This window comes from Miniopterus schreibersii (genome assembly GCF_964146895.1).
Source record: "Miniopterus schreibersii genome assembly, chromosome: 6".
Classification (NCBI taxonomy): Eukaryota; Metazoa; Chordata; class Mammalia; order Chiroptera; family Miniopteridae; genus Miniopterus; species Miniopterus schreibersii.
In genome coordinates, this window is record NC_138107.1 from 85,747,827 (window position 1) to 85,762,412 (window position 14,586).

General features: G+C 48.1%; 1 protein-coding gene across 4 annotated transcripts in view; it reads left to right on the forward strand.

The window, feature by feature from the left end:
- Positions 1-790: 790 nt before the first annotated feature.
- The window catches only part of ZDHHC14 (zDHHC palmitoyltransferase 14), a 151,088-nt gene continuing 137,292 nt past the window's right edge, over positions 791-14,586 (forward strand). For 3 of the 4 annotated variants that reach the window (XM_081139898.1, XM_081139900.1, XM_081139901.1), the window contains exon 1: positions 791-1,912. In XM_081139898.1, coding sequence (XP_080996024.1) covers positions 1,671-1,912 — 242 coding nt within the window. In that variant the 5' untranslated portion in view covers positions 791-1,670. Of the gene's footprint in view, positions 1,913-7,835; positions 7,931-14,586 lie in introns of all 4 variants that reach the window. The other variant, XM_081139899.1, reaches the window with a different exon arrangement.

Below are 14,586 nucleotides of genomic sequence, written 5' to 3' on the forward strand. Positions count from 1 at the left end.
AGCCGGACGGGGCGCGAGCGCAGGAGCCTGTCGGCCCGAACTGTGGGGCGGGGCGAGCACGCGCGGGCGGTCCCTCTGCGGCCGCGGGGACTCGAGGGGAAAGCAGAGAAATAAAGCGAGCAAACTGTGAGCGCCCGTGTCGTTGAAGTGAGAAAGAAAGGGCCAGGAGGCTGCAGCCCACGCAGAACAAGCCGCTGGGCTTGTCCTCCCGACGGGAGGCAGGGGCCGGGGCCGGAAGCGACCCAGACCGCTCCGCTCTCCTCCGCTCCCCGCGGGAATCCGGGGAACCCGGCCCGAGACCCCTGCCCGCAGCCCCCACCCCGGGGTCCGGCCTGTCTCGTGCTGTCCTTCCCCATCCCGTGGCCGGGCCCCCCACCCCCTTCCCAAGCAGCAGGAAAGCCACCCGCTACTCGACCACGCGCCCCGCTGGGGGAGGAAGAGGAAGGGCCCGAGCAGGCCCGGGAGGGTCACCTCCCCGTGCGGGGTCCTCAGAGCCCCGGAGTCGCAAGAATGGGTTTGCGTGTTGCTGTGCGCGCGCGAGCGAGCGTGTTCCGAGGCGGCAGCTGCTGCCGGGGATAACACCCGGGCAGAAACGGGGCGCGGACGCCGCTGCGGGGCCGCGCTGTCCTCGGGCGACGCCGGAGGAGCCCCGCGCCTTTCCTGGGGTCGCGCGGGGCGGGCCCGAACCGGTGCAGGGCTTCGCGGGGGAGGAGGAGCGGAAGGAGGAGCCGGGCGGGAGCGGCGCGGGCCGCCGCCCACCCGGCCGGCAGGAGGCGGACCCGCACCCGCTCGGAGCGCCGCGCGCGCGCCGGGCTGAGCCTCGCAAACAAGTGTCAGAGGCGCTCGGCCCGCGGCCCTGAGACGCGCTCCGCCGCCCCCCGGGCCCTCCTCGCGCCGGCCGGGCTCCTGCGGGGCAGGCAGTAAGGAGCCAGGGAGCCCCTGCGCGCAGCCCGAGCCGCCGCCGCGACCCTCGGCCCCAGCAGCCCCGCAGCCCCGCAGCCCGCGCGGGGGCCGCGGACTCGGCTCAGCCGCCGGGCGCGCCGGCGCGGGGTCGCCGCGAGAGCAGCACCGGGGCTGTCGCCGAGCCCGCTCCTGATAGAATAACGTGCTCGGTGTCCCCACCCCTGGGAGGGGTTGCCGGTGCCGCGAGCGGCCTCCCAGTTTCCATCTGTCTCCTGGGGAAGATCCGCCGCCGGGAGGAAGGATTAGAATAAACCTGGCCGAAGCGCAGAAGTGGCTCCCGAGCCAGCCGGCGCCGCGGCCGCCGCCTCGTGTTCCCTCCGGGCGCAGCGCTTGCGGATCGGCGGGCCGGAGCCCGGGCGCGGCCGGCGGGCCGGGGGCGGCGGGGTTGTGCGAGGGGGCGGACGCGCCGCGAGCCCGGAGCCCGCCAGGCAGCCCCGCGGGGCCCCGGAGCCCCGGCGCGCGGGCTGGAAGCGACTGAGGACCGCCGCGGGCTGCGGGCGAGCACCGTCCCTCCCGGGAGGGGAGCCGGCTATGACAGCTGGGCTCCCCGAGGGCTTCACCTGGGCGTCCTCCGCAAAGTTGTGGCCGAGCTCGGATCCCGCTTAGGGGCCGCGGCGCCGGGGCTCGAGGGGCGGCCGTGGCTCGGCGGGGCCCGCGCGGCCGGGGGGCTCCTGGGGCCGCGCGCCCCGCGCCGGCTGCCCTCGTGGATGCCTCCCGGCAGCGGCGGGCCCATGAAAGACTGCGAGTACAGCCAGATCAGCACCCACAGCTCCTCCCCCATGGAGTCGCCCCACAAGAAGAAAACCGCGGCCCGGAGGAAATGGGAGGTTTTCCCGGGAAGGAACAAGTTCTTCTGCAACGGGAGGATCATGATGGCCCGGCAGACGGGGGTCTTCTACCTGACGCTCGTCCTGATCCTGGTCACCAGCGGGCTCTTCTTCGCCTTCGAGTAAGTGGCGGCGAAAGCTCCCCACGCCGGGCTCCCCGCGCCTGCCCCCGCTCCCGCCCCTCCCCTCGGTACTTTCGTTTTCCAGAAGCCTTATCTACCGAATATTGTTATATAATGCAGCCCTCTCTCTCTTTTGAAGGTCTGTTTGCTTCTGGGCCCCGAGACAGTGCAGCTCTGGGCCGGGCTCTGGGAGGGGAGGGGGCGCTGCCCCAGCGGCCGGTGGCACCCCGCAGGTGCCTGGTTCTGGGCGCTGTCCCTGTTGAGTTTGGAGACTAGCAAACCAGCCCAGGTGTGGCCTGTGGGAAGGGGCATTAAATAGAAAGACTTCGTTTCTTGCTCAGAGACCGTAGGGCATCTTGCTAGGCTCAGTTGACTAAATCTTACCCATACCTTTGCTGAGTAATGAAGAACCTTGGTTATTTTTAGGTTTCCAAGTGTAGGCCACCCAGCCTGGCCTGGAAGGGTAATTTCATTCCCCTCAGATGTTCACTCCTGAACAACAATTTCTGATTGACCACGATGTTTCTGAACTGTTCACTTTTTAAAAAGTTTCAACGGAAAGTGTTCCAAACAAACACTTTTCCCTCTCGTCGGTATTTGGGACCAGGTGAAAGGAGACTTCAGACCTGGTCAGGAAAAGTGTGGCCCTGCCGGCGACTTTCTCGTTCCAGAAGCAGTGCTTTGGGACTTGAGCGCTTTTATCTGGAAAAAAGTGCGCGTGAGTCTTTGCTGTCTTCAGGAAAATGAAATTGGCCGGTAGCAACTATCCTCCTGCCAACTAATGAAAGATCTTCTTATTTATTAATGGTATTAGGTAAAGCAGTTTAACCTTGTTCCAGAATCAATTTCAATTGCTCTTATTGGGCCCAACATTTGCAATGCAGCTGCTGCTTACGTAATTCCTGGTATCTTATGCTCAATGAAAGTTGTAGCTACTTCCCTCCAGAATTGAAAAAGCTATATATTCCTGGGCGTTCCTTGTGCTTCCCATGTCCTGGTGGCGATGGGGCATGATACCCTTTTCATCTGCTTCTATTGCATAGGGTTAATTAAAACCTTCTCTGTTTCTTTACTTTTGTTTCTGATTAGTATTAATCGGCGTTGATTTTGTGCCTGGAATTTGATATTCAGAATGCTGTCTCAATCAGAAAGGAATGACCTCTTGACAGTATAACAATGTAATAATATTTACTTAAGGCCCTCTGACTCTCTGGGGAAACACTTTATATCTGAATATGACGAACCATTTTAACGGGATTGAGTTAGAACAGGTGAGGAGAGAGAGCTCATTCTAAGCTACTTCCCTCCTCCAGGTTTTTTCACTCACAAACTCTCCATTTCTGACTATGTAAAATTTCCAGGTCTCTCCTAGCGGTTTCACTTTTGTGCACAATTGAGACTAATTGGTGGAGTCTGTCGGGGGACCTGGGTATGGCAGGGGGGAAGGTTGTGGTCAGGCTTTAGGAGTGGCAGGAGAAATGCTCCATTTCTTCTGCTGCTGTCCCCATTGGGGGCCACCCTAGTCCTTACAGACCCAGGGAACTGAGGAAGGGGCAGGACATGCTGGGTGAGTTTGCATTCTGAGACAAATTCATGCTTTGGAAAGATGATGCCATGTGGTTGGTTGCACAGAAATGCCATCCTTCTAATGGTAGCTTTCATTACAGGTGGTTGTCTAGATGGAGGGTATTCACTGTGTTCCTGATGTTTAAAAAGTTTTGAAGGGACCTATATTGGCATTTTTGCCCTTTTTAGCAATGTTAAGAGTGGAGAAAACGGGTTAATTTTGGGATTGTGTTGCAGAGTGTCAGCCACAAGTGTCTTTCATGTAGAATGAGTATTTCATTTTTCCAAATCTCCACCATATGGCTAGGGGTCCCCCACCACCAATTATTACTTACCATCTTTTATTTTCTTCATTCAAACATTGCTTTTAACCAAACCATCATCAATTCATTTTCTCTTCTTTATCTCTGTTCATGTCTTCCAAGAGTTCCCCAAAGTCCTTGCTAACAGGCTGTCACAGATCTGTTTCTGCATCAGCATTGTGTTAACCAATGGCTGGAGGAATCAACATGTGCACTGGGGTTTTATTAGCTGCTGCTGGCAGCTTCATTTTTATATCAGCTCTGTGTGTGTGGGGGGGGGGGGGCGTGCGCGCGTGCACGCCTGCACCTGCATGTTTGGTCTCCATGAGTGTCAATCAGGCAATTTGAAATTTCAAGAAAGTAGGCCCATCCTCCTAGCATAATGCCTCAGTTGAGAAAATGATAGGGCTGGCTGTTCAGACTATAGAATATTATGGCTTGGCAAAGAATATTTGTCACTGTATTGCTCTTTAAGTTCTTTATCATTGCAAACAAAAAGTGAAAATAAATAACTTTGGCTAAATTAATTTAATAGAGACTCAGAGAACGAATTAGTTACATGCATAGGTAATGAAATGCAAACAGGCTAAAAGATTAAAGTGATCAAGAGAAAATGCTAGCTTTGTCTCCTCACTGCCTGCCTTCCTCTGTCCTTCCTTTAGTTATTTACTGAGCACATACTGTGTGGTTGCCTATTTTGATTATTAATTTCATGCCTAGATAACTGTAATGTTAATAGAATTCATTTTCAAACATTAGACTCCATGCTTCGCCATACAGTTACACAAAGGCAAATTCAAAATTTGAAAAGAATACACATAACTTCTGCAGTTAGTTTTGGACCTCTTATCCTGCCACTCTGCTCTTACCCACTTCTCATTCCCAACCTGAACAGATGGGTGGGGAAGTCTGTCCAAGGGGAATGAACTCTCTGGAATGCAGCAACAAGTGTTGTTACTGTCTTCAACGCTGGGAGAAAGGCAGGGTGGAAGTCATTCCCACACTGAAGATGAAGTGACAGGGGCTTGGAGAAGTTAAACAACCACCTGAGGTTACACAGTGATCAGTGGCAGGGCTTCTGACTGCAGAGCCAGCGCCCCTTCTGGCCCTCTGTGCCCTCTTCCTCCATATAGAACAGTGGTTACAGGCATGGATTTTGGATGGACAGAGCCCAAGATTCTTACTAGAAGCATGACCTTGGGCAAATTATTTGACTTTTTAAAGTCCCAGTTTCCCAAACTATTAAATGGGATTAATAATATCTACCGTTAAATGCTGTGAGGGTTAAATGAAAATGTGTACTTAGTACAGTGTGAGGTACATAATAGCAAGTGGTCAATAAACCATGTCTGTGATTAGAAGAAAGGTTAGATATAGCCTTTCGAGGACTCTGATTGCCCTTCTCTGAGCCCCTGAAGGAGGAGATATGTGGTTAATAAGCAGGCATGACAGTGATAGCTTATTAGGGCTGGAAAAATGCAGAACTGGGTAGTCTGTGGTTAGAATAAAGACCTTTAAATGACTGAGGAGTGGCTTCACTCTTGCCCCTTCAGTGTGGGGTCCCGCAGGGGTGTCTGGGGACCATCCTCACCCAGACCCTGAGAAAGAGCCCTGAGCAAGCCTACAAGAAGTGAGGACTGGATTTCACATCCATGTTTGGAGCTACCATCTCAGAACCATGAAGACAGCAAAGATTGCTACTGGGAGCGTACCTGATGCAACTCTGCTGTTCCCCAAGTAGGGCAGGGCTGTTTGTGTTTTGGCATCTTTCATTTGCCATATGGGGTATGGATGCAAAGTGACAGCATGTCACAGCTGTATGTAAGAGGGAAGGGAGGACGCTGGTCACAGTGTTACCGAGACAGCTCGCTGCTCTTTGAGGGGCTGGCTCATCAAAGACTCACTGCACTGTCCTCATCTCACATCTCAGAATTGCAGTGGGAAAAGAGCAGTGAGCATTATCAGTTTCTCTCTCTTCACACACACAGACACACACGCACACACACACACAGCCTGCTATTGTCAAGTTGAAAATTTTAAAATAAACTCTTTGGTCCAGAAATATTGACAATTTATAGTCTCTTGATCACAAGGGGAGAAAGGAGACGAGCTGGGAGGGCAGGGGAGGTTCCTGTTTTCAGGAGCATCCCGGGAGGCAAAGGGAGGTCTGCTCAGATCTTGCATTTGACTGCCTCAGTTCTGTGCTGTCACCATGGACAGTCTGGAGATGTTACTAGAGCTGAAACACTTGAGAATGTGGGAAAATTCTTAAATTTCCTATCGCTAGAAAGTCTATTGGTGATTTTTTTAAAAAGCCACATGTATTTTTTCCCTCCCACCACTCCTTATCCCTCTCTACCCCTCTTCTTTCCTTCCTTCTTGGCTAATCCCCTCTGAAACACAGTAAGTCCCCACCTGATGTCCTTGTTGATAGGTTCTGTGACTTTAAGCAAAATGGATAATGAAGCCAATTTTACCATAAACAAGAATTAAGTTCCTATGGCATCTTATCAATTATAATGAACAATATTGAACAAAATTGGCATATTTCTAGGACTTGCTGTAACTGATGAATAATTGGTAGTCAGTGGAACTGAGGTTATGTTTACCTTGAAGGTGGAACAGAGGACTGTCCCCATAAACGAAAGAGCCATTTCCAAGAATTTCTCCTTTACAGATTGGAAATCCTTTATTATCTAGCAGAAGGTTCTGCCCTTAAAACATATAAGCATCCCATCTTTTCTCAACCATTCTATTCAGAACTGCATCAAGCTCTCCACCATCTCAGAAAACATCTAGAAAGTGTCCCATCTTCTTCTGGCCAAATGCTGGCCATGCTGTGCATCGTAGAATACCATGGGGTTGATAGGTGATATAGATGACAGTAATGGCTGTCAGGACCTCACCACTGAACGCTCCCCATTAGCATAGCAGATGGTGTCAAGAACATTTTATAACCCGCTATGGCCCCACAGGAATTTTTGTTGCTTTAAAACTTTATTAATGATCTCTTGACATGAGTGCACTAACCCATTCATTTGTGCGCGTGAGCAACAGGTGTAAGTTCCTCGAGGGCAGCAGCTCCATTTGTTTTATTTGCTGTTGTATCCTGGCAAATAGCAGGCTCTCAGTAATACATTTGTTGTTTAATGAAATAATGGTAATATCAAAACACTGAAAAGTGGCTTCTTTATGTTTCAGTTTTTCATTTTGTAAAGTCATGAACATTAATAAGATTTATAATTACTAATGTCTTATTTGACACAGTTCTTATGAATTCAGAATCAAGTATCATCCCTTTTCAAATGCATTAATTGAAGCAGAGAAAATTTTAAAAAATTTCTTTTAGTTACTTAGAAAACTAGTGATAGAGCTGGAATGTTCTCTTTACTAACCAGGACTTCTTTATAGCTTTTCCTTATTTTTTAAGTAATGTTTTAAGCAAATAAAGCGCTATATATGAAGCGATATATATGAATGTTACCTAACAACCATCAGCACCTAGAATAATTTTGCGTTTTATAGGTTCTTGGCTTTGGATACATGAGTTTATCTAATAAAACTTGGAAGGATACTGTTCACTACTTACGTTTTATTGTGTTCAGTTGCAGCTAGTGGGAAGTGATACCAAATTATTCAGAAAAGACTCCTGTAGGTTTCTATAATAGTGATGGTCAATTATTTAATGGGCCATAACTACTACGTAACCTGGAGAGTTTTGTGTTTTTTTGTAGTACAGTGTTACACATAATTTATTCATGGCAGAGTTGTTATGTCTTGGCAAGAAAATTGAAATTAAGGGTTTTAAGGAAGTACGTTTATTCTTTTGTAGGTGAGGTTGTTAGACAAAAGGGAAAACAGTCATCAATAGATACTTAAAATTATTTACACTCAGGAATTTGGCTCAGGTAAGGGTTGGGTACCATCTTAATGCTTTTGTTTAGTTCTTCCCTAAATATGACCTCTTTTATTTCTGATAAGTTAGCTGTTATCTTTAGCATTTCCTTCTGTCAGTTTTTGTCCTAACCGATTTTATCTTTTGTTTTTGACAGCAGAACAGTGACATGCCAAGGTGTGGTTTTCTGGATATTTATCCTGCTTGGAGTTTGCTAAGGCTTCTTGGATCTGTGGATTACTATCTTTCATCAGGGTTAGAAAATTTTCACTTATTATTTCTTTTGTCCCCTTTTCTTTCCTCTCCCGGAACTCCATTTATTTATATGTGATACTATTGTATAGAATCCCATACATTTGGATACTTTATTCCATTTTTTTCCTTTTTTTTTCCTCTTTGCATTTCAGTTTGAATAATTCATATTAGTATGTCTTCAAGTTTGGAGTATGAATCAAGTTTACTGATTCTTTTCTCTGTTGTATCCTATGTTGAGTCATTTTTTATATTTTATTTTTTATTTTGAACATTTCTGTATTTTACAGATAGTTTTTTAAATATAGTTTAAAAAACAATTTCCGTTCTTCTGCTGAAATTCCTCATCTGTTCGGATCCATATTTTCTATTGGATAATTTAACATATTTTTGTAGTTATTTTAAAAGCCTTGCCTAATGATTCCAACATCTATATTATCTCTGGGGCTGCTTCTTTTGGTTGTTCCTTCTCTTGACTATGGGTTATATTTTCTTCTCTTTTGTGTGCCTCATAATTTTTTTATTGCATGACAGGTAATTGCATATAAAAAATTGTAGAGGTTGTAGTAATTTAAAAGGACGTGCTCTTCTATCAGGCCACTGGTGAGTGGGCTGAGTCAATCTCATTTATAATTGAAATAGGTGTGGGTTTTGCCAAAGCATTGGTTAGATTCATTTAATCACTGACTTCAGGTGTTTTGAGGGCAGTATCAGGACTTTCGCTTCAGCAGAAGTGGGATCTGAGTGAGTCCTGGCAAAACTCTGAAGCTTTCTTTACATATCATAGCCTAATACCAGCTCATTGAAATGGAAGATTTCTGTTCTTAGCCAGATTACCAGCTTTTTGCATTACTGGGGAGATTTCTTTGCTTTCACCTCTGCCCGAACTTTCTATATCTCACGACATCTCTCTCTGCCCCAGCTTTTGGAGACTGCTGCAGTGCCTTGGGTGGAGGCCTGAAGTACCTAAGAGGTTTGTTCTGACTCCTGCCTTACCCTTGGGGAAGTGCCCATAGGCATCAGGGAAGATGCCTCTCAACCTACCTGCCCTACCCCCAGCCTTTGGTGTACTCGACCTGTGTGTTTGGTGATAATCCATTGGGAAGAATTGGTTGGTGGTGCAGACTTACTCTGTGGCTGAGGCTCCTTGGAATTCTAATCCATGTGACAGTCCACATGTGGCCATTAAACTTGTTTAAAAAATTTCCTGGTTTCTCTTTACTCCTTTCTATAGTGGATTTCTGTTCTTCCTGCCACTTTGCTAGGAATGAAAGCAGATGTTGGCCTCTTTTCTTTTGGGAGGGGCTTGACACATTTAAGCTTCTTGGCAGCCTCAGTTCCCAGATATATTTTTAAAACAGTGCTTTTGTAGCTAATAAGGCTTGTTCTCATTGTTAGAGTGCAGTGATTACTCTTACAATTGTGTTTCACAGATTGTTGGTGTATATACATGGAATTAGGTTTTATTGCTATAATACTTGATTTGTGTAAACATGCTCAATTCATTCTTCATACTCTTTTTAATCTTTCTTTTGACTTCTCACTGATTCTTGGGATTTACTATCATTTTACAGGATAGAATATGCAAGGCTGCCTCTTCATGGGCTTTAATTTCTTACTCTTTTTTTTTTTTTTTTTAATGTGTTTTTATTGATTTCAGAAAGAGGAAGGGAGAGGGAGAGAGAGAGAAAGAAACATCAATGTTGAGAGAGTCATTGATCAGCTGCCTCCTGCACGCCCCCAACTGGGGATCAAGCCCACAACCCGGGCATGTGCCCTGACCAGGAATCGAACCCCGATCTCCTGGATCCTAGGTTGATGCTCAACTGCTGAGCCATGCCCAGCCAGGCTGATTTTTTCTTAAGCATGTCCAGGCAATGACTGTGACACCCACACTCAGGGCTTAGGCCTGAGTTACTGAAATAGAGTTTAGCAGTGGGGTCAATTCTATTATGAGTTCATATGATGATAAATCATGCCTATCAACTACTCACTGCAGTTGTATATATTTAAGAGCAAGGTTTAAAGAAATACATATCTTTATGATGAATGAAGTACTTTGTCATAAATTTCATCTTCATAGTTTAATTTGATGCTAGTTTTTCAATGATTTTCCAAGAAGGCTTTACTTTTCCTCCCTCACATACAGCACTTTGGATTTGGAAGCTCCCCTCTGATTGCGTGCCTGGTTTAGATACAGCCCCTCAGAGTACTTGTGATTAAGGTTCTGCTACCAACCTCTTCTCAGGTAGCTGGCTTTAGTTGACAGTGTGGATAGAAGGGAGTTCCGGTGGAACCAGCCAGCTCTCAGCTCTTACAGACTCCCTGTCTCCCTGACATTGTACATGACAGAGACAGTCTCTTCCTCTGCCAGGATCAGGCCCAGGATGAAGAGACAGGTGACAGCTGTGTGTGTCCCTTTCTCTCAACTCCATTCTTCCAGTCACTGGAAGTTGTACTATCCCTAGTTTAGGTCTATTTTTGCCTCTACCTCCTTGGCCCTTCACAGCTAAGAGCTAACATATCATTAGAATATACATCCCTGCTCCTTTCTAGAGATTTTTGAAGTAGACTTGCTTTCTACACCAAGGAGACCTTTTCATTTTAGAATATTTTAAGCACAGTTGGACAGAACACATCACTAAAAAACACAGGAACACAATAATTTTCATCTTTAAATTGGGCTTTAAAAATTGCTGACCTCCAAGTCCACGGGAACCGGTCTTGGCTGTTGAGAACCATCAGAATGTGACAATGGGCAAGGTGGTGATAAGGGAGGGTGTAGCCATGGCCCTCTGGGCTGGGAGCATTTTCCTTTAGATAGTCTTATCAGTGGAGGATTGGTGGTCTCACTCGCGTGGGAAAGCATTTAAGCTCCAGAAGCCTCCTGTGGTTTGGTGGTTTTCAGGAGCTTCTCACAAATACAGAGAAGCCGCCTATTTTAACACAAAATGCTGGAGTCTGGTAGAGGCATTCATTCAACTACTGAGATGAGAAATGATGGCCTCTTCTTTACAGGCAGTAGAAATAAAGTGGCTCTGCAAAATGTGTACTCCTGGCCACCTCCGTGACCAAGTCTGTCTCTTCATTTTCATTTCCCCCCTGACTTTCAGAGGTATGAGGCCGTGACTGCTTCCTCTTCATTAGAAGGTTTTTTCTCCTTCACTTTTTTCTTACCTGTAGTTATTTCCTTTCCTTGTGGAACTTGGAGGTCAGCAGTTTTTAAAACCCGGCTTAAAGATGTATGAAAATTATTACATTCCTGATTTAAAAAAAATATTTTTAAAGATTGATTTTAGAGAGAGAGGAAAGGAGAGGGAGAGACAGAAACATCCATGAGAGAGAAACATCGATCAGCTGCCTCCTGCACGCCCCCCACTGGGGATCGAGCCTGCAGCCCGGGCAGGTGCCCTGACTGGGAATCCAACTAGTGACCTCTTGGTTCATGGGTCGATGCTCGACCACTGAGCCACACCAGCCGGGCCATTCCTGGTTGTTTTTTTTAAATGTGTATTACGCCACTTGCATTCCAGCGTGCCTAGAATAGGAGAGAATGGGGTGCAGCTGGATAATCCAGCCACCATTGTGCCAACCCCCAGAGCTCCTTTGAGGGGTGTCCTTTGTCATGCATGTCCCAGTGGGAAAGGAGTTTGAAGTTTGCGTCCCAGTGATCTAGGCCTTCATCACCCATGCCTGGACCACGGTCCCAGCTTCCTTTCTTGAGCTCCCTTCCATGCTGTTCGTTACACCTACAGCGATAGACTCGCACACCCATTGTGTGGAGAAGAAAATCCACCCGGAATGGTCGGAATCCGTGTGCAGCGCCTTTCCGTTCTCCAATTCATTGAGAGGGATACGCAAGACCCTCTTTCTCTAAGATCTGCCTGTTGACTTAGAGGGTTGAGTGGAAACAGCGGGTGGGGTGCCTCTTCGACACTGCGTGTGACATGTTCGCTCCCCTCCGGGTTACTGATGGGCCCAGGCGCCTGGCTCACCTGCCCGCCTTGCTTTTCACCCCGAGGCCTCTCCAGCAACAGCCCGAGGTGGCCTCGCGTCTGCAGAGCCAGCTGCCCAGCAGTGGGCACCTAGACAGCTCCCGATGCCCGTGGTCTGATCTTCCCAGTGGGCCTCAGATTTATATAATCAACGCAATTTATCATCTTGAATGCTACTATTTTGGGGTCTTTTAATGTCATGAATTTCCCATACCCACATTCTTGGTGGCAGATAAGGGCATTTCTGAACATATAAGTCAAAGTCCAGTGAAATTCTGCAGCTATATATAGTCTGTTTGTCTTTCAGATTATCTCACATTTACTAACTCGATATAAACGTTCCTCCTTTTTTTTCAGATAGCAACCCATACAAATTAAATTCCAGAATGGCCCTAACACACACATCCCGATGGTGATGACCACTGTCTAGGAACACTGCGTTAGTGTGTGTTCCTATTTCATTAGCTATACCCATATTTTGCGCATAGTTCAAAGGGCATGCTCTTGTGTTTTCAAAGGTAAACGGATACTGGTAGTTGGAGAAGCCCACTCACCATCATACAATTATTATTTAGTCAGGGCCAACCTTGTTCCTGTCACCCAGAGTTGACCCTGGTTGGTGTTTTCGAGAACGATCTCAGGTTTTCATGAACTGAGAGCCCCAGTCAAGCATAAAAGGGGAGATAAGTGTGCAAATAAATGAGGAGTTGTTTTTCTTTCTCATTCCCTCTTTCCTCTGGACTAATTTTCTGTTATTGCCAAATTACCACACACGTAGTTAGTGGCCTAAAACACCACCGGTTGCTTATCTTACAGTTCTGTAGGTTAGAAGCCTCTCACGGTCTCCCTGGACTGAAACCCAGGAGTTGGCAGGGCTGCGCTCCTTTCTGGTGGTTCTGGGGAAAGTCCTTTTAGTTGTCTTTTCCAGCTTCTAGGGCCAACGTGTGCCCCCTCTCTCTGTCCTCAAAGCCAGCGACTGTCCAGCTCTCACATTTCCCTCTGACTATAGACAGGAAAAGTTCTCTACTTTGAAGAACCTGTGTGAATAGATGGGAGCCACCCACATGACCCTGGGTGACCCCCCCATCTCAAAGCCTTTATTTCATCACAGAGTCTCCTTTGCAATGTAAGGCAACGTATTCCCAAGTTCCAGGGATTAGGATGTGGACGTCTTTGGGTGGCCATTATTCTGTCTGCCACACCCCATCCTTGTAGCTCTTCATACTAAACTGGACTGAAATGCTGGAGACTTTTCCACACCCCCTGAGAAGGTACACGAAATGGACCCGTTCGTTCTGGAATTCCAAGGAATTCCAAATGCGAGGAGGCAGAGTGTCTGAAGGATAGACTGGTCTGGTGAACAGCACGGGTAGGGTCCCCAGGACCCTGACCCTGAGACAGAGGTTTTACCAGGAGGTGCTCTTGGATCGACACCCGGGAGGAGTGAAGGGCGCAGCATTGGGCCGGTGAGGTCACAGGCAAGCCTCCTGCTGGTCTGTCAGGCAGCGAGCAGCAGGTTCTTTCCCTCCTGCATCACCAGCCTTTGCTGTGAGCCGCCCTGGGAGGGGGCAGGATCTTGGCCCAGGAGACTGTCCAGTTGCAGGCGGTTTCCTGAGAGGGACTCGGCCCACAGGAGCAGAGGCCAGCATTCCAGCAGCTAGGGAAGGAATGCTTCTGCCCTGAAATAATAGACCATGTGCTGAGGGCAGGAGGGGTTATCTCTCTGGCTGACAACAGCATCCACTACAGGTAATGACAGTTGGATGTTGCATAGGTCGGCTGCCCAGTGGGATGACCCAGGCGTTGGTGGTGACAAACCAACTAATGGCAGGGGAAGGGGGACCCAGCCTGGCAGGCAACAGATAGGATGAAGGCAGCCCTGGTAACTTAATTTGGTAGAGTTTGGAGACAAGGAGGTGTGTCATGGAGGGCAGGGTCTCCAGCCCAAGACTAAGGGCCAGCAAGAAGCTTTGGGCCCAGGGGGACTGGTGGGGCCTGAAAGTGCCTGGACAAGCTCCAGTTCTGGAGGGTTACAGAACTGGGCCTCCAGCGCAGGCAACCTGACAAGGTCAGGGCGTGGATGTGGGACCGGGACTGGACACAGATTCAGGGTGGGACAGTGGCCAGCTGGTGGAGGACAGGCCCTAAAGCTCTGGCTGTTGCTGCTCCAGCTCCGCTGGGTCTGTGTCTTAGGGCCTGGGAGCCAGCCTGCATTTGGGGAGACAAAGGGAAGACGAGGTTGGAAGCCAGGCTGAACCTGACATGTAACTAAATTCCTTTTCTGTGTGTGATAAACCTGTCTCCCCAAGAGACGATTTTAAAATATTTCATTGTTTTCCTCCCCTCTCTCCACCTAAGACAGAACCGTGGGAGTAATTGGTGATGCTCTAGAAAAGAGCTTGAAGAAGTCTCTCTCTTTTGAGTTAGGAAGACTGGACATGTTTTATAGGACTGCAGTAAACTATATGAAATCGGACTATATCTTCTTTATCTTAGAACAGATTTTGCCGTTCTCATTTATTCTCTGTTTTTGATAGAGAAAGACATTCGATAGCCATACTGATTCCTCGAGCAGCAAGGCCACATTAGCCAGCACGGGGAGGAGGTGAGCTAGGACTCTGTGCGATGAACTTAAGTGCAGTGTTGGCATGTAGCTTGCTTAGT